At 36.5% G+C, this 19,063-nt stretch overlaps 1 protein-coding gene across 1 annotated transcript in view; it reads left to right on the top strand.

Moving 5' to 3' along the window:
* Iqgap2 (IQ motif containing GTPase activating protein 2) overlaps positions 1-19,063 on the top strand; it is a 296,887-nt gene that overhangs the window by 184,411 nt on the left and 93,413 nt on the right. Inside the window, exons 10-13 of the mRNA XM_027927746.2 lie at positions 1,109-1,272; positions 5,023-5,183; positions 11,321-11,445; positions 18,188-18,351. Of these exons, the coding sequence (XP_027783547.2) occupies positions 1,109-1,272; positions 5,023-5,183; positions 11,321-11,445; positions 18,188-18,351 (614 nt within the window). The remainder of the gene's footprint in view (positions 1-1,108; positions 1,273-5,022; positions 5,184-11,320; positions 11,446-18,187; positions 18,352-19,063) is intronic.

The raw sequence follows: 19,063 nt of genomic DNA on the forward strand, positions 1-19,063 counted from the left end.
CTGAAAGGCTTTGGCTAACTTTAACAGAGCAATAGACACCACAAACAATCGCCAACCCTCCTTTCTGGATATTTGTCCTATTAATTCTAAGTATAAAAAAGTAGTGCTTGGTATCCAAAGATTCTTTATATTAAGTACATGTTTCCAGTTGGGATTGACTCAAAGACCTCCATTAGTCATGTTTCCTGCTGTTTCTTAGCAGAAAGGATGCTCCTTGCAAAAGTAGAGAAAATTAGTTGTCATCTTGTCAAAAAGGGTAGAATAATCATAGCTGCAGTCCAGTCGTGTTTTACACAGACAAACTTGCTTTGAAAATCTCTAGAAATCTATGGGTCTTTGTTTTTCTTGCTACCCAGATGACTTGTTTAGAGGGCACACTCTGCAGGCTCCAGGGATAGAATGCATCACCCGTTCTTCCATTAGTTCAGCAATTCAGTTTTTATGCCTAGTAAACTAGGCTCAATCTGCTGTTCCAAGCACTGTTAGTTTGGTCACTAAAATTCCTTGTAACAACTGGTGGAAAGATTACATAGTTTATGAAGTATCAGAAAAAATAGAAGTGGCAAAGTATCCAAGTGCCTATGGGGGTTTACCAAATGCCAGTTCATTGAAAGGATACAGAAGCTGGGCAATACTTGTTTTCTAGTGTTCATGTAGCTTTAAGTCTTCTTAGGGAAGCAGTACTAAACCACAAGGAGCAATGGAAGAAAAGCCTGGTGGAACAGCCTAGTTTTAAATAGCTGAGGGAGTTTACAAGGTGAGAAATCCTCAGGGACTGAAACAGTTTGAAGGTATCATTGAAGAGGAGGGGACCAGAGCTAGTCCCAAAAGCAAGGATTTTGAAAGGAAGTCATACTAGGCAGGAATGATCCTGTAGCCCCAGTTCCATCAAAGCTGAGTGAGGTTCTTCTAGGGACTGACTCCAAGGATTGGGCTGACTTATATTACTGAGTTGGCTTTCCAGGGTTTTGCCTGTGCCCTATCTGCAGCTCTTCAGAGTTCTTAGAAACTAACTGCTTATAGTTCTTGGGAAGAAAGGCTGGCTGGGTTGGGCAGGGGTGTGGGGGACGACAATTATTCTGAAGGAGCCATGTGAACCCATCCTCAGGATTGGCTGCCGTGGACCACATCAATGCTGTCATTCGGGAAGGTGACCCTGCAAATACACTGCTTGCACTGAAGAAACCGGAGGCCCAGCTGCCTGAGGTCTATCCCTTTGCTGCTACTATGTATCAGAATGAACTCCTCAACCTCCAGAAACAGAACACCATGGTGAGTCCCAAGAGACTGTATGCACATAAAGAAAGCAACTGAGGAAAGAAGGGAGAGGGTGGGGAGGGGAGAGTCTCTCACACTCATCTCCAGCCTCATGACCCACCTGTGCAGATCCCTAGCCTTCCCTCCTCTTTAACTCTTGCTTTAGACTATGAGAAGATTCTAAGAGCCTAGTTGGAAATTCAGAGAATGGTCTACACAAATACACATAAAAACAGGTTGTTTCAGTTCTGTGTTATTTTTTGGAAGAAATTTAGATAATTTTTTAATTATACTGAAGTGTTTTTAAAATATGTAATGTTTTTGCTATAGAAAAATAAGCTAGCTCTAAAACATTTCTAGAAATGTACAGCAAAGAACATTAACACCATGGCTTTAGTTTTTTTTTTCTTTCACATGCTAATAGGGTTCAACCGTGGTATTCACATAAGTTTACCTTAAGAGCATGTTTATTAGTATTTCTATGAGCCAAGTAGGGGAGCAGAATGCTTTAAAGTTCTAGAAGCAGAACCAAAAATTTTCCATAGGAGAGAGCCATATTTAAAAAAAAAAAAAAAAATAGGCATCCTTACAACTGTTTAACCATTGTTCAGAAAGTGTTGGTTCACTACATATAACATCTGTCAAATTTCTACAACACTAGGTTAAATGTTTTATGTGTGAGGCCCTTAAATTAATCTCTAACACACACACACACAAAAAAAAAAAAAAAAAAAAAAAAAAAGGGAAAGAGAACTTAAAAATTCTAAGGAAAAACAGAAGATTAGTGATTGGATCTTAAAAATCAGAATTAGCACTCATACACACACACACACACACACACACAAAAGATCAACACAGTCAGTTATATTATAGCATTAACAAGCAATTCACAAGACAACAAATATACAAATAGCAAACACATGAGAAGTTGAAGCTCAGAAGTAAATATATATATATATATATATATATATTTTTTTTTTTTTTTAAGATTAGATTACATACTAGTATATTAGAGGGCTTTAAAAAAAATAATACCAGGGATTGAACATAAGGGACTTTACCACTGAACCCCATCCCAGCCCTTTTTATTTTTTTTATCTAGAGACAGGGTCTTGCTGAGTTGCTCAGGGCCTTGCTAAGTTGCTGAGACTGGCTTTGAACTTGCAAGTCTCCTGAGTTGCCAGGATTAAAGGCCTGTGCCATCACTCCTGGCTTTTATTAGAAGGATTTAACCCAATGTAGGTATAAATGTGGGGCAGTGGGCATTTCCTAAATAACTAATAGGAGTGTGAATGGTACAATCTTTCTGGAGGGTAATGTACATCAAAGGCCCCTGGTCTGGACCATTATATTCTAGAAAATGAGCCTAATATGAATGAAAAAGTTTTAACCATGAGACTATTTCACAGCATTGTTTATAATATTGAGAAACAGGAAACTAACCACATGTTCAATAACAGATTGCTTAATTTTTGGTACTTCCATATTCTAGAAATACCATGCAACCAATAAAAATTACAATGATCAGAAAAAAAACCCACACTAAGTGGGAGGGGAAAATGCCTTGAATCTAAAATATATTGCATTATATTTTTTTTGTAATCAGAAAATAAAGCAAGAAGTACAAAACCTGTATAAATGAATACATGAATTAAAAATGAAAAGTGTGTAGCTTAAAGAGTTTGGGTGATTGGATTTATTTTCTTATATTTGATAATCAAGACTTTCTTTTTTCTAAATAAAAATACAATATTTTATGATAAAGGCAAAAATAGGTTGTTTTCTTAAATTACATTTAGGTTTTTTTCATTCATTTTTCTCTTGCACTTGTCTAACTTTGAAGCTCACAGTCAGTTATATTATAGCTATAATTATATTATATTATAGCTCAGTCATTTATCCCCAGGTGGTCATCCAGCCACATTTCTTCTTGTGTTTTCCTCATCCTTGCTATATCCTACTTTAGATATTCATGAACTGTGCACTGGAAGAAGTAGAGGAGGTAAATTGGCAAAGGTTTCATTCTGCTCTTTACTTGCAATCTTGTGCAGATAACTTAGGCAGTAAGCCTGTAGTTCAGGTATTTAGATAAAATTTACTTACATGCTTTGTATGATAACCTCTTCCAAGTGGCTTTAGAAGGTAAAATTTTGCTTTGTTACTCTGAAATTGCTTTGCTTCAATATTTCTGTGGAGATCCACAAAGTTATAATAATGCATTTGTATATAAATATTACATTATACACACGTCTTGTTCACAGTCTAATTAAGTCGTGAGAGTGGGGTAGATTGCAGACAGGCCAAAGAAAGTGCCTCAGAACATCATGGGAGACATATGATTTGTTGGGGAAAGCTTTCAAGAGATCAGTGACAGTTCCAAGGAGAGTTCAGAAGACATAGGCTGACAGATAGCACCTCCATCTCTCATGGTGCTCTGCCAAGCAGTGCCTCCTCTCCCTCGCAGTGTTTTGTTTAGTGGTGGCCAATTGAATTAGTGACATGTATCCTTTCCACGGTGCCCTCAAATCTGTGCCTGTCCCGAATTAGAAAGGGGTTTTATATGTTAGGCTGCCCAAACAGTGACATCACCAGCATTGGCTTAGTTAGTTTGCTCTGCCTGGCAGGATCCCAAGGAGCAACTGTCCTGGTGTACGTGCAAGAAAGTAGTTTTCTACAGATAACACTAACTTGCCCTAGCTCCCAGTGTGCATAGAAAAAGCCATTGTACTTTGAGATTATATGTATAAGGATTTTCCAGCCCAGACTTGCTCTCATTATTCCCTTAATATGTAAGATTTTTGTGAACAGAAATTAAGGGCATTAAGGGATGTGTTTTACTGTCCCCCTTTGTTTTTAGCAATGATCTAACATATAATATCCTAAAGATAAAGATGTATATCAGCTTTTTTGGTAATTGTTTTCCAAGTTCTTCCTTGTGTTCCTTTCATATAATAAAAGAAATATCCCTTTTAAAGTTGGAACGAAGTGGTATAAGATGGGTAAATGGAAAAAAATATTGAAGGGGAAGGATGTTCTGAATCTAAGATATATGTTTTTTAAATAAGATATATGTTTTTCAAATCTAGATTATAAATTATTTATAAGATTTATAAATCTAGATTTATAAGTTTGAGGTCATAATCTGGAGTTGTGGCCTCAAAATCATAAATCTGTTGATCCTTACTAGTTTTATGAAATATTTACCTCAAATTTCTTCAGATAGCAAGACTTTGTAGTATATTTTAATGGTTCTACCCAATTTATAAAAATGTTACTTAATCTTGCTTTTTTGGAATTAGAAACAATTTTGTTGACTTAATTAAAGATCTTGATTTATTTTTCTGGAGTTATAATGTTTAGTTGAGATTCTCCCCTCTTTTCTTTTACCCTTAATTCAAACTAATAATCATTAATTGTGCTAAAATCTTGCAGGGGACTCTCAGTCTAAACCTTGAATTAATTATAAGGTTAGACTGAACCTATACACAGCCAATACAGCTGAGAGTAGGTATCAACCTTGGAAATGCAGATATTTCTGGAATTATAACTGTTGGTCATAATTAATGCAGCCCCCCAAATGATCATCTAAGGAAAACCTAGGAGCCATTTATCTATTCTTTAAAGCCAATGAGAAGTAGGTAGTCAATGACTTCTCAGCTGGGCTGTCAAAATCTTTGCCTTTTCATTGTTATTTGCAGTGTGCATGCTACACCCTATCACATCCTATAATTTGAGGACCTTACATTGCTGTGTGTTTGCCAACAGAACTATTTGGCCCATGAGGACCTCTTGTTTGCGGTGGAAATGTTGTCTGCTGTTGCTTTACTAAACCAGGCCTTGGAGAGCAATGATCTTGTGTCTGTGCAGAATCAACTCAGAAGCCCCACAGCAGGCTTCAACAATCTGGATGAGGCATGTGTGGAACGGTAAGGAACATTTTCCAAATCCTCTTTCAATGCAGAAATTTGTGTTTGGCAGATAGCATAAATTAAGAATTTGTTCCTTGGTGGAAAAATCCATATACCACGCTCATGTTTCTTGAGAGCTAGTCTACTCTGTTTGAAGAGTTATTCTTATTAGAGGCCTCCTTCTTCCTTTTTTTCTTTTTTCTTTTGGTACTAGGGATTGAACCCAAGGGAGCTTTTACCCAGTTCTTTTATTTTTTTATTTTTTTTTTTTTTTTGAGACAGATCTAGAATCTGCAATCCTCCTGTCTCAGCTTCTGGAGTTGCTGGAATGAGAAGTGTGTATCACTGTGTTCTTTGGGGGAATAAAATAAATTTTAAAATGATCATCTTGAGGCAATTAATGACTGGTCATTGACAGGTTATGTAATGGGCTAAAAATAGAGGAATCATTGAAAACATACCTTAAGGGCTTCTTGGAGATAGTAGATTGTAGAAGAGTTGGAAGCAAACTAATAATCATCTACTCCACTAATTTTTCAATTCACTGGTAAGGAAACTGAACCTGGAGTTATGGCCTCAAAGTTGGACAGGACCATACCCCACTTTTTCTATTATTAAGTCAGGGGAATCCTGAGCCTGCAATGGGTCGTGGTAGTGAGTAACAACCTCAATTTAGTGTCTTTCATTTCGTGTTCCTGAAATATACTTCTAGATGGTACAACTGATATTATAATAAAACACTATAGTAGATCTAAAGAGAAAATTAAAATCTAAAGAGCCAGAATTTAAGATTCTTTTTGTTGTTTGTTTTCTTTTTGGTGCAGGGATTTGAACCGAGGGCCTCATAAATACTAACACACTGAGCCCTCAGATTAGAGACTCAGTAAGACAAAAACTTGAGTTAAAAATGAGGGAACCCTGGATTTTTGTGACCACCAGAGGGAGATGTCTGCTTAGATCTTGACAAAAGCCTTTTCAGATACTGTTTCCAGGACTACTTTAATCTGTAGATTGGCTAATTGTCTTGGGTAATATACAGTAAACAGAAAAAGAGGAAACAACAACAACAACAAAAAAAATCAGAGACTTCTTAGATTTTAAGCAAGTGGTGTTTGACCACTTGTGTACAAACAAAATGACCAAAAAGTACTGGGAAGACAATGAATTTTCCTTGTTTTTAGTTTTCCTGGAGAAACTAATGTTCTTATTCTACTTTTGTTAAACCATCTGGTTCATATAACTCCCCAGAGTTTGTTTCCAAGGTAATTTATTTCTGCCTCCACTGTTCCCATTAATGGCATCAACCTCTTTTCCGAGCTTAGAAACCTCGAGCTACATTGTGCTGTGAAGAGCCTGCTCCCTTCTGGTCTCTGTAGTTAAATTGTATCAGGATGCCGCTGCAAAACATTTCTGCTCCCAACAACCACCCTTATTTAACCTTTATGTTTCTCACTTTGTTTTGTAATAACCACCACAGTTCCCACCTCTTTTCTCTTCCATCCATTCATCATTCTCAATAGATAGATAGATACATACATACATACATACATACAATATCTTTATTTTATATATATATTTTTTATGTGGTGCTGAGGATCAAACCCAGTGCCTCATACGGGCTAGGTGAGTGTTCTGACACTGAGCCACAGCCTCAGCCTTCACCATTCATTCTTACCTAACAAGGCTTCAATCACTCTTGGTTCTGGAACAGAATGCAAAGCTGGTCTCTCCCTTGTGAAGCTACAGTCTGTTGATGCATCTTGGTGCATAATTGTCAGGACTGTTCCATATATATTTAGCAGCCCAGCCACTGCCCTTTAAATGAAAGTAGTCCCCACCTACCCAGTCATTCATTTTGATGAGCATAACCCCCTCTCCATTTACAAACACCCCATAAGGAAGTGGTACCCACTGCATTTGAGAACTATGTTTGTACCTGTATTAGTCAGTTTTGTGTGACTACAACAAAATACCTGAAATGATTAACTTAAAAAGAGGCAAGGTATGTCATAACTCACAGTTCTGGAGTTTCTAGTCTATATTCAAGTGGCCTCATGGCTTTGGGTAGCAGCATATCGTGGTGGAAGCACATGGTGGACAGAATAGCTCACCTCATGAGCCAAAAAGCAAAGAAAGAAAAATAACGGAGCCCTACAGTCCCACCTAGTGGTATACCTACAAAGACCTAAGGATCTCCCGCTAGGCTCCTCCTCACAAGAGTCACACTAGGGACCAAGTCTTTAACACATGAACCTTTGGGGGACACTCATCCAAAGGACAGAAATACCTATTGATTTCAATCAGGACCTACAGATACAGAGTCTAAGTGGTTTGTAGGAGAAACATTTGAAATGTGTATATTTTGATGATTTTTACATTTTTATTTAAGTACATTCTGGATCACCTGGACAACTACCTCTATGACCCAGTACCAGCATGAGATTTCAAGGTCCACTTTTGTTCTTGTATTAATTGTCACATTATCCCCAAGTGATCTTCCACAGCCTGAGTATTTCACTTTCAATATCAACCTGGGTTCTTAGAAACCAGGGATTTCAGGTTATCAAGTTTGAAAAGCACTGCTCCATAGGGCCACTCCTTATGGTTGTACAGATTCACAGCACAGGGGTGCTGGGCAGGCCCACCTTGATGAAGCCTTGCATAGTCTCCCTCTTCACCGTGGCTTCCACTCCTATAATTGTATTTTCCCAGAGATTCTTTTGTTTAATTCTCACAAAAGTGACATATGGGTTAGCCTTGACTCCAGGTTAACTGTTTCTGTGTTTAATTGTTCTCTGTTCTCATCTAGGAACCCCATACTCCAAACATATTGTTCTGACATTAGCTCCAGCTACATTTCTAGTCCTATTTTGCACTTTAGCCAAACTGGATCCAACCACTCCATGGATTTTTTTTTTTTTTCCTGTCTATACCTGTTCATGCTCCTTTCACCAACAAAAATTTAGTATCTTCATCCCACTTTGCTCAACATAATATTGGAGCCTTGCCTACTGTAGATGATACTTCTGTGAATTGTTTCCGTGCTTCTCATCCCAGCTAAGTGCTTTCTTCTGGGAACTAGCATGATCTGGTTAAAGGAATATAAGCCTTGGAGCCAAAATATCTGTGTCGCACCTCCCTAGCTGAGTCCTTTCTTTTCTTCTTCTTCTTTTTTTTTTTTTTCCATTTATAAAGCACAAAACAAAATAACAGCAACAACGAAAATCCTACTCTGCATCTGCATAACTGTTTTGAGGATTAAGTGCCTAGTTTAGGGTCTGTCCCAGGGAAGGTGTTCCACCAATAAGAATTCTCTTCCACTTATCCTTCCTTTGAATCCTATCGTATCTAATCTTTGGCATTTTCTGTACTTCTGTGGCCTTTACTGTGCTCTGTTTTGTTTTATTTTGTTTTGTTTTTTGGAATAATGTTATTGTATTTTTAGACCTATATTTTATTTATTTATTTTTATGTGGTGCTGAGATCGAATCCAATACCTCACATGTGCAAGGCAAGTACTCTGCCACTGAGCCACAATGGCAGCCCTGTGCTCTGTCCTTATACCTGTTTTGAAATTTTGTCTCCTTGCCCCCTGGTCTGAATGGTTCCTCTTGTTCCTCCTAATCTCCCTCTAGTGTCCTTCACATATTTTGCATGTAATAAGTGCTTAATAAAAATCTGCTGAACTACATTGGATTGCTAGTCTTCTCAGAGCTTCCAAGGTCTTTTAGATCTATAGCCTTACTTGTCCATCTATGGCAGAACGGGAAGAGAGCTCGGAGATGAAGGACCTCAAACTGTGTCAGCAGACTACAGAATGGTTCCCAAGGTTGATTATTTCAGTCCTGGAGACGACTACACATTTGGAAAAGCCTGTTGAGCTCTGTTGGGTGCCGCAGTCTGGCTGGGCACAAAATCACGAGCCACCACACAGCTTGTAGATTCAAACAGCAACTCTTTATTCCCGAACTCACACCAGCCGTCTACAATCACGTTCTGGGGAAATCCACGTTCTTTGCCCAAATCCACCCCCACTGGGCTTCTGTCTCCCCAAAAATACTGTCTGAATCCCGTGAGAACTGAAGGGGAACTCAGGCAGCAGGATACGCCCTATTCCCAGCAGGAATAACCTTAAACCTGGAATGCCCTAAACCCGATTATCCTAAACCAGGAACACCCTAAACCCGGATCCGCCCTGGTCCTTGAGCAAGGTCACCTACATGCAATGTCACTGCAAAATGTCCTATTTCCACAAGTCCTTCCACTAAGCAACATGGGGTACGCTGGCAAGGAAATTGTCATACCTACTTGGCTAATGGCTCCCAGCAGTTGGGTTTCCCCTATAGTCTTTTCTCTTGGCTTGTTGGTATTTATTTCTAAAGAGATGATGAGTGTTTGTGGGTCTTTTTCTGTGTTCATCCTAAGCTTTCTCACTATACTCCTGTTGGATCATGACTTAGACATTAGTGTGTGAATCACTTTGCATTTTCTTATAGATGGTTCCTGTCTTCAAGGGATGTTAGCCAGTATAAGCTACTGATTATCTTAATTGTTATGGGAGTCGGTGTTATTTATTAGATATTAGAGTAGTAGAGTGTTTCTTAGGTTTTAAATTCTTGAAAAGGTAAAAATCTCACACAGAGCATTTAGCGTTTAGCCAGTTTCAGCCTGTATTTGGGAAGACTTCGTTCATACAGAAAATGAATTGTCATTATCATTTCCTATTTTGAAGATTTTTTTTCTCAAGCTATTTTGGGGAAGATTCTTTCGTGTTTCCTTAAAACATATAGAACTTTGAGAAAATTTGTCACAACCTGGAAAACAGTTTTAGACTCAATGTGTTACTTCTTTCAACCTCTGCTGGTAGTTAGCAAATACCTCAAGCAAGTCAGTAGTGAACTGCAAATGAATCTCTATGTACATAGAGAAGGGGTTTTCATTTTCCTGGTGTAAAGATACAAAAACAAACTAACTCTGGAATTTATTTGGTTTCAGCTAACTAGTTCATGTTAGCAAGTGGAATAACATTGATTCTATAATGTTTAAAGGATAAAATTGACTACAAAGAAAAGAGTTTCTTAGTAATATATCAATATGAATAAGTTTTGTCCTAAAATTTCCCTAGACAAGAAAAAAAAATCAACTCAAGCCTATTTTCCAGAAGCAGTGTACAGTGAGGAGAATCAAGGGTCAGAAATAATGTCTGAGTGCCTTGGTAATGAAGGGACATAGAGTTTTGAGCTGCTGCTGTGGAGCAATTGGAGTAATGGACAGGTGACAAGGAATTTTTAGGATATTCTGGTTCAATTCATGTGCAATTTCTTCAAGAAAATATACGGTGGAAAATATTGGTTCTTAAGCAAGATTCCTGGAAATGGATAATGGTTTCCTTCCTTTCTTTCTTTCTTTCTTTCTTTCTTTCTTTCTTTCTTTCTTTCTTTCTTTCTTTCTTTCTTTCTTTCTTTCTTTCTTTCTTTCTTTCTTTCTTTCTTTCTTTCTTTCTTTCTTTCTTTCTTTCTTTCTTTCTTTCTTCATGTTAGGTCTCAAGGCAGCCCACCTATATAACAGTCACAATGGAAAAGCTTGGCTTTTATAAAGAATAAGAAAATAGCCATGGTAGCTTTGGATTTTATTACAGTTCAGAGACTGAGCAGAACCAAGACATGTAATCGGGAGAAATTGAGTTTAAAAAAATATTGTAATTATTAGTTCACAGAACTGAGAACTTACAGTTTTGCTTGAGTTAGGTGTCAGATTGGATTTTTAAAAATATTTATTTATTTTTTAGTTGTAGTTGGACACACACCTTTATTTTACTTATGTATTTTTATGTGGTGCTGAAGATCAAACCCAGGGCCTTGCATGTGCTAGGCGAGCACTCTACCACTGAGCCACAACCCCAGCCCTCAGATTGGATTTTGAGGAACTTTCATTAAACAGAATTCTTTGTAAACATAAAACTACTTTTAAGCAAAACATCAATAGTATAAGTGAGTTTAGTGGATGCTGACAGAGTGGCACAAGACAGTTTTATTTGCCCTTCTACTCTTTATCTGACCTCATAACATCTACACTTGGCAATAGATGTCAAATTTAAGATGTAATATGAGCAAAGAATGAATGAATGATTAGTATCATCATTTTCTCTTTCACAGTTACGCCAATGCACTACTCTCCATTAAACTAGAAGCCTTATCCCAAGGGCAAGATAACTTGAGCTGGAATGAAATTCAGAATTGCATTGATATGATTAATATTGAGATTCAAGAAGAAAATGATCGTAAGTATGAGATACTTTCCTTCTCTACCTTAGTGGTAAAACAGGGTGCCTAAATAATTTAATTCCCTAGATTAGAGTTACAAGTTTTTGTTTATGGAAGTTTATAAGAACACATTCCCTTAATATGTATGCATTTATTTTTATACAGATGTTAGGCCTGTACTGCTATACCGACATATTATAAACATTCCAAGGCATACACAAAAGACACAAAAGGATAGGGTAAAAATACATAAATAGAAGTCCTTATTATTTTCTTATCTAGGCAAGATTACTCTGTAACTTGACTTTTTAAAGCACTCAACTTTATTTTGACCTTTCATTTGGACATTCTTGAAATTTGACATACTTTCTGTCCTAGGAAGGAAGAAATTAAAATGTACTCTAACTTTATGATCATAAATCATGGTAATTTGCTGTGTTTCTAAAATTAAGAGCTGCTAGCATGAAAATGGACCAACCTCAAGAAGATATGCCCTGAAACATGCTTTCTTGAGCATATACTTACTTCCTTGGCATTTGACTCTTTCTTATAAAAACAGTGAAAAGTGAGGAGCTGCGCAATTTCATCTGTCAGCATATTCATTGCTTTTCTATAGTATGAATGATAACTATAAGCTTTAAACTCTCTTTTCCATCATAAAAAACAAACCAACACCATCTTTTTTTTTGGGGGGGGGAGGCTTTTAAGATCTTTAATTTGGTAGCAACTGTGCATTAGAATTGCTAGAATCATTGACTTCTCTTCATCCCCAGCTTCGACTTTTGTTAACTCACTTGTTCTAAGCTTGCTGATGGAGCAAGCGGAAACTGCTCTTGCAATCTACAAAGTTTTCCTGTAATGCATTTAGGTAAGATCTCAAGTCTGGACTTCTAATGCTGTATCTAACTTTGAAATATTAAAATCGTGCTTGAGATAAAGCACATGACTTTGTTAGTTAATTGCATTTGCGTAGTTTTCTTTGCTATCTCCTATGAGCACTATGACAAAAATCAAGTCCAGTTTATTTTTTAAAAATATCTTCTCTCTGAAGAGTCCTACTAGAAAACAGGACTCAGGTGTGCTGCCTTGACAGAGTGTTCCATGGATGTACAGCTGTGACACTGATTCTTAGATACTTTCTTAATTTTGTCCTTTTCAAGTTGTAGAAACACATCTGAGTTTCCTCTTTTAGTACTTCACAGCTTTCTGTTGCCTCCTCATTTCCTGTCTACAAGGCATTTGAAAGTCTACAATCAGATGCCTCATTTACAGCCCACTTAGCTATTTATTTTCTTATGTGTTGGCTTGGGAGCTTGTGGCTTTGCCAGATGTGAGTCAAGAGGGAAGCATTCATTTGAGCAGATGTTCAATATCAAGGGGGTGGAGCTGGGGGAGAACTCCTGTGTGTGCATATTGCTGTAGAGCTTAGTCCCCTGGCTCTCTTTGTACTTCTTGGACCCCACCTCTGCACTCTGAATCTTCTGCTGTATTGGTTTGGGTAGTATAGCTAATGCTACCCAAGGGGTAGGACTGCTTTCTTTTGGTAGGCAAAACAAAGAATGAGGTCTCATCTTTGTTTCCTAACTTTCCTTCCAATTTTTTGGGGGAATACCTGGAGTCTACATCTTCTTTAAGAAACCCCAGCATGTGGTGCTTACCCAAAGTTTAGTGCTGAACAATTGTAACTCTGCTCTTTTTTTTCTTCACACTGATGATAATAAGGGAAATGTCAATGTCAATTTCAGATGTCAACTAGAACCTTTGCTTTACCAGGAAAAGAAAAACAAATGGTGTTCGTATAACTTAAAAAGGCAGAAGCTGGGGTTTTGTCTCAGTGGTAGAGCGCTAGCCTAGCATATATGAGGCACTGGGTTCAATTTTCAGCATTGCATATAAATAAATGAACAAAGTAAAGGTCCTTCAACATCTAAAAGTCTATTTTTTAAAAAAGGACAGAGCCCTTTTTTAGGTGGCTATTATTTGTAACAGAAATCTGTTGATTGTTTTGACTTTCATTTAACCTTCACTACTAAGTTATTCTGCATAGAACAGAGCACATGGCCATTCTTATATTTCCTTAAAGCATCTTGTCATAAAGCATCTTGTCTACTTATGGTATGCTATAACCAGAGAAGTTATTTCAGATATTATTTCCTTTCGAGAATTTGGAATTTATGTGTAATGTGGTTTGATGTTTTTACCCCTTTGTTGAAAAGAGGTATTTTTATTTAAAATTCCTGAAGCTTTGCATTTGAGGTTATATGTTTAGATACTTACTTTAAAAGCTAGTTAAAAAATATGCCACTGTGATCAGACAATGGTTACACAATATAATTAAATAATCTGAAAGAACTGAGAATTTTTCATGGGTATTATAAAGGTACATTCCTCTTCCCCTACCACCTCCCACCACTCTGCTGCCACATGGTCCAAGTTCTAATTCTGTGTGTCACTGGTGATGTGGATCAGCTAATGGAAATTGCTAAATGTGGAAGGTAAATTCAGTGGAGAAGCTTTAAATGCATTTCCTCAAACATATATGCTCTGATGATATATATATATATATATATATATATTTTGGTATCAGGGATTGAACTCAAGGGCACTTAACCACTGAGCCACATCCCCACCCCTATTTTGTGTTTTATTTAGAGACAGGTCTCACTGAATTGCTTACTACCTCGATTTTTTGCTGAGGCTGGCTTTGAACTTGTGATCCTCTTGCCTCAGCTTCCCAAGCTGCTGGGATTACAGGCATGTGCCACCATGCCTGGCTGCTCTGTTGATTTCTTGATGAAAAGCTCACTTTTCCCCTGTAGAGCCATAAAGAAATATTATTTTAACCATGTAGCCTAGACAAGGAAGTTTTCTTATTTGAGATTTTGCTTTTTAAATTTGGCAGGGACCATTCTTTGTAGAATACTTCATCCACCATCTCAAATATAATATCACACTTTGATTCAAAGAAGTGGGTCATGGCCTAAAGTTTAGTAATCTTTGTACATATGGAAATTCCCCCTTAGCTGTCTGGAGAGAGAAAATGATGCCCAGGGGGCTTCTGGGTATGTCTCTCAGCTCCTATGAGGTCACTTACTATGACCTCAGCTACTTCTGTTAGAAATACACCAAACAAAAACTTAAGCAGGTGATTTCAATCAAGTCAGCTGGAATGCACTCATTGCCAGGTGATAGTTAGGATGTGTGTACATTCTCTTTCTCAGACTTGATTCTGTTAAGACTGTTTTTGGATGGGGTGTTTGAAGCTATTTACAATAGCCTAACCAGCAGGGTGTTCAGTGTGTGACGTATCCTCTACTCTCCAGTTTACAAATACTGTAGGGTGAGATAACAATACCTCATATGTGCATTCTACTTGCACTTTCCAGCGTTCTTCCAATTTTTAGAAATCATTTAATTTGCATGTTAGAGAAATAATTTTGTGTTTACTTCAAACATACCTAATATTATAATCTGGAATTATTTCTTTGAGTTTTAGATTATCCCTTTCCCCTTACAGATAAATCTTTTTATTCATATCAAGGTGGTATTTATGTTTTCACTTTCACTGTGGTATTTATGGGGTCATCTATTCAGAAAATAGTTAGCTAACTCTTTTACCTTAACTTGAATATCAAGATGGAGATACTTTTTAAAACTTTGAAGTACTCATTTGGTTTCATGGCACATCACATTTGTAAAGTAACTTGTGATCATATTTTATGAAAAATAACTGACAAAATAAGAAATCTTAGTTTGGCCCTAAGAAAGTTTATTTTCTAAGCTTGTTGCTTGTTACTTTAGCTTCTTTACCATTTCTTGTTCATGGGCATGAAACTAGAAAGTAAAACCCGCTCTTAGCATGCATATGGATGAGTGTGTATACATATATACACACATTGTATTATTTTTATGACTTGATACTTTATTTTTAATAATGAGATAGTAATGAGAAATAGTCTCCAAATAAATCCATTTTACTTAAAATTACATAAAGTTTTCAGATTCCCTAATTTGATTTCTATGCTTTTTTGTTCCTGGACTTTATAGTCCAAGATCATTTAGAGGGTTAGATATGGTAGAAATTAAGATAGAGGATGTACTTATTCATCCCTTGACGTATCTATGTATTAGGACTCCAGGTATCATTTTATTATCTGTTATTGTATAAATAATATGTGAAATATGTGGAATAAATTATCCATATTTTAACGTTAGAAGTATCCCAAAATATGCATAACTGTGTTTATTTCTGTGGAGCCTACCTTTCCCAGTCACCATATGTGACTGTTTACATATAAATTAATTGAAGTTAAGCAAAATTCTTAACTTCAGTTCTTCATTCATACAAGCCATTGGTTAAATACTCAAAAGTTAATGTGGCTGATGGGTACCATATTGGACAGCAGAGAAAGAATATTTCCACCACCACACAAGTTCTATTGGACAGCATTGGGCTATATATATTGGATGTATATACACTGTACTATTAACACTGTAGGGAGTTGGTTGACTTGGAACAGTCTGTTTTGTAAACCTTCACAGAGTGCTGAAGTAAAGTAATCTGAAGAATAGAGTGTATATCTAAATGTTTATGTACTTCCATTTTTCTTTCTATACATTTTGACTTTAATCCAGCTCTAGTATTTTATGGGTCTATCACCTAATATCTTGGCATCGCCGTCTAACACCTAAGTAAGGGTAACACTAAAATAGTTTCTGTGGCTGCTTATAAGCAAAATTATGCCCCCTTCTTAGTAATAACCTTATTAAAATATAATTCACATACCTTTTGTGTGTGTGTGTGTGTGTGTGTGTGTGTGTGTAGTTGGCGATCAAGCCCAGGGCTTCAAGCATGCCAGACGAGCATTTTCTCACTGAGCCACGTACCCAGCCCTTAAGTTTGCCACTTATACAGTGGCCTTTGTGTCTGGCTTTTTCACTTAGCATAATGTTTTCAAAGTTCATCCATGTTGTATCAAATATCAGTGCACTTTATCTTTCATTATAGATTAAAGAATATTCTGGTCCATGGTATACATTTTGTTTATCCATTAACCAGTCAATGGATATTTGGACTGTTTTCACTTTTATTTAGCCATTATAAATAATGGATATAAATGCTGCTTATAAGTTTTTGTGTGGACATATGTTTCCAGTTGGGTATATACCTGGAAGTAGAATTGCTGAATCACATGGTACTTTTATGTTTAATATTTTAAGGACCTGACAATATGTTTTGCAAGATGACTTGCAAAATGATTCCATCATTTCCCATTCCTTTTAGCAAAGTATGAGGGCTCCAGTTTCTTCACATTCTTACCAACACTTATTATCTTTTTTTATTACAGCCATTCTACTGGGTAAAGGTGGCATCATACTGTGATTTGGACTTGTATTGTCCTAATAACAAATGATGTTGTATGTGTTTTCATGTGCTTCTTAACTCTTTGTGTGTCTTATTTCAAGAAATGTATATATCCTTCGCTCATTTTAAATTGCCTTTTTATAATTGAGCTGTAAGAGCTTTTTTACATTCATCATATAAGTCCTTAGATATAAGGCTTACAAATATTTTCTCTCATTCCTCAGATTTGTCTTTTCTCTTTCTTTAATAATATCCCTTGAATCATAAAGGATTTAATTTTGACAAAGTTCCATTTATTTATTTTTTTCATCTATTATTATTTTTACTTTGGGCATCATAGCCAAAAATAGCATTGCCTAACCCAATGCCACAAAGTCTTAGTTTTTTGTTTTCTTCTAAGAGTTTTATACTTTCAGCTTTTACATTCAGATCTACTATTCACTTTCAGATAATTTTTTGTGCATGGTTTGATGTGTGAGTTCAACTTTATTCTTATGCACATGGATGTTCAGAAGTCAAAGCACCATTTGTTATAAAGACTATGTTTTGCCCATTGAGTTCTCTTGGCACCTTTGTCAAAAAAAAAAAAAAAATCAATTAACCATAAGTGTAAGGGTTTATTTTAGACTTTCAGTTCTATTCCATTGATATAAATGTTTATCCTCTCCCAGATTATACTGTATTGATTGTTGCAGGGGCAACTTTGTAGTGACTTTTGAAAAATATCTTTCAACTCTTCAAGATTGCATTGATTATCTTTCAGTCCTTGCATTTCCATATGAATTTTAGAATGAGCTTATCAATTTCTGTTTTTAAGAAGCAGCAGCTAAAATTTTTATAGAGGTTGCATTGCATCCATAGACCAATTTGACGAGTACTTCCACTTTCACAATATTAAATCTTCTAAACTATATACATAAGACATCTTTTTAGGGTCTGGGAATGTGGCTCAAGTGGTAGTGCGCTCGCCTGGCATGTATGCTGCCCGGGTTCAAACCTCAGCACCACATACAAACAAAGATGTTGTGTCCGCCAAAAAATAAATAATTTTTTTTTTTTTAAAAAAGATATCTTTTTATTTGTTTAGGTTGTTTTTTAAATTTTCTCTGTGGTACTTCCTAGTTTTCAGTGCATGTCTTGTCTTTTTGTGTTAAATTATCCCTAAATATTTATTCTTTGTGTAATTGACCTATGTTAGTAGTTAGAATCTATTATGAATAGATTTTTCCCTCATTTTGCTTTCAGACTGCATATTATATATATGTAGAAATACATTAAAGTTTTTACATTGCTCTTATTATATCAGCCTTGCTGTACTTGCTTTGTAACAGGTGATACTAAAGAAAGAAAGATGTGCTATAATTTAAAATAATTTTTTTTCTGTATTTTTCTAGGAATTTTGGCTGTAGGATTCATCAATGACGCTATAGATGAAGGAAATCCTTTGAAGACTTTAGATACCTTGATGTTACCTAATGCTAAGATTAGAAATGTGGACCCTGATCGTGCCCAGCACTACCAGGATGTTTTACACCATGCAAAATCACAGAAACTCATGGTAGGTTTTAGTATATTTGTTTCTTTTAAGTTTACACGCAAGGTTGAGAACAGAAGGGAAGATTTTTTATTTTAAATTTCATTAACTTTTTTTCCTAGTGAATCAAAATGAAAATAATAAGGCTATTCTTTTCCTGGTACTAAACTTTAAGGGAATGCTAGCTTCAGAGATGATTAGTGCTTTTATTCTTTCACTAAAAACTCAGTTACAGGTGACTTCTTGTTTCGAATCCAATTCTTGGATCTTTCTCAAGTATATGCTGTGTGCATAGTACAGTACATAGCGTTTGATAGGGAAGAGAGGGGATAAAGATACAGGGGGATGCATGGTACCATTTGGGTATTCTCTGTTCTGATCCACAACATACTTAGGAACTTACTGAGGTAGTATGCATTCTTTCATAGAGCAATTAAATAGAAGAAATGACTGTGTAGTGAAATGAAAAAGAGATTGAGAGATGGTTGGGATTGTTCTGGTCTAGAATCTAAAGAGAAGTTACCACGGAGGAAGGACTGTAGCTGAGGCAGAAGGGTGAGAAAGAGTTGGGTAGGTGGGTGGTCCACAGCATGATGCAGTCAGGTGTCCCGTCCGGCAGGACACATCAACGTGGGCAGCGAACCTAGATGGGGAGGAATGAAGGGACAAGAGACACGAAAGGTGACAGCAAGACAAAAATTCTGATCAAGCTGCAAACTTTTATTGTTCACACAGG

Source organism: Marmota flaviventris, chromosome 5 (genome assembly GCF_047511675.1).
Source record: "Marmota flaviventris isolate mMarFla1 chromosome 5, mMarFla1.hap1, whole genome shotgun sequence".
NCBI classification, from domain to species: domain Eukaryota; kingdom Metazoa; phylum Chordata; class Mammalia; order Rodentia; family Sciuridae; genus Marmota; species Marmota flaviventris.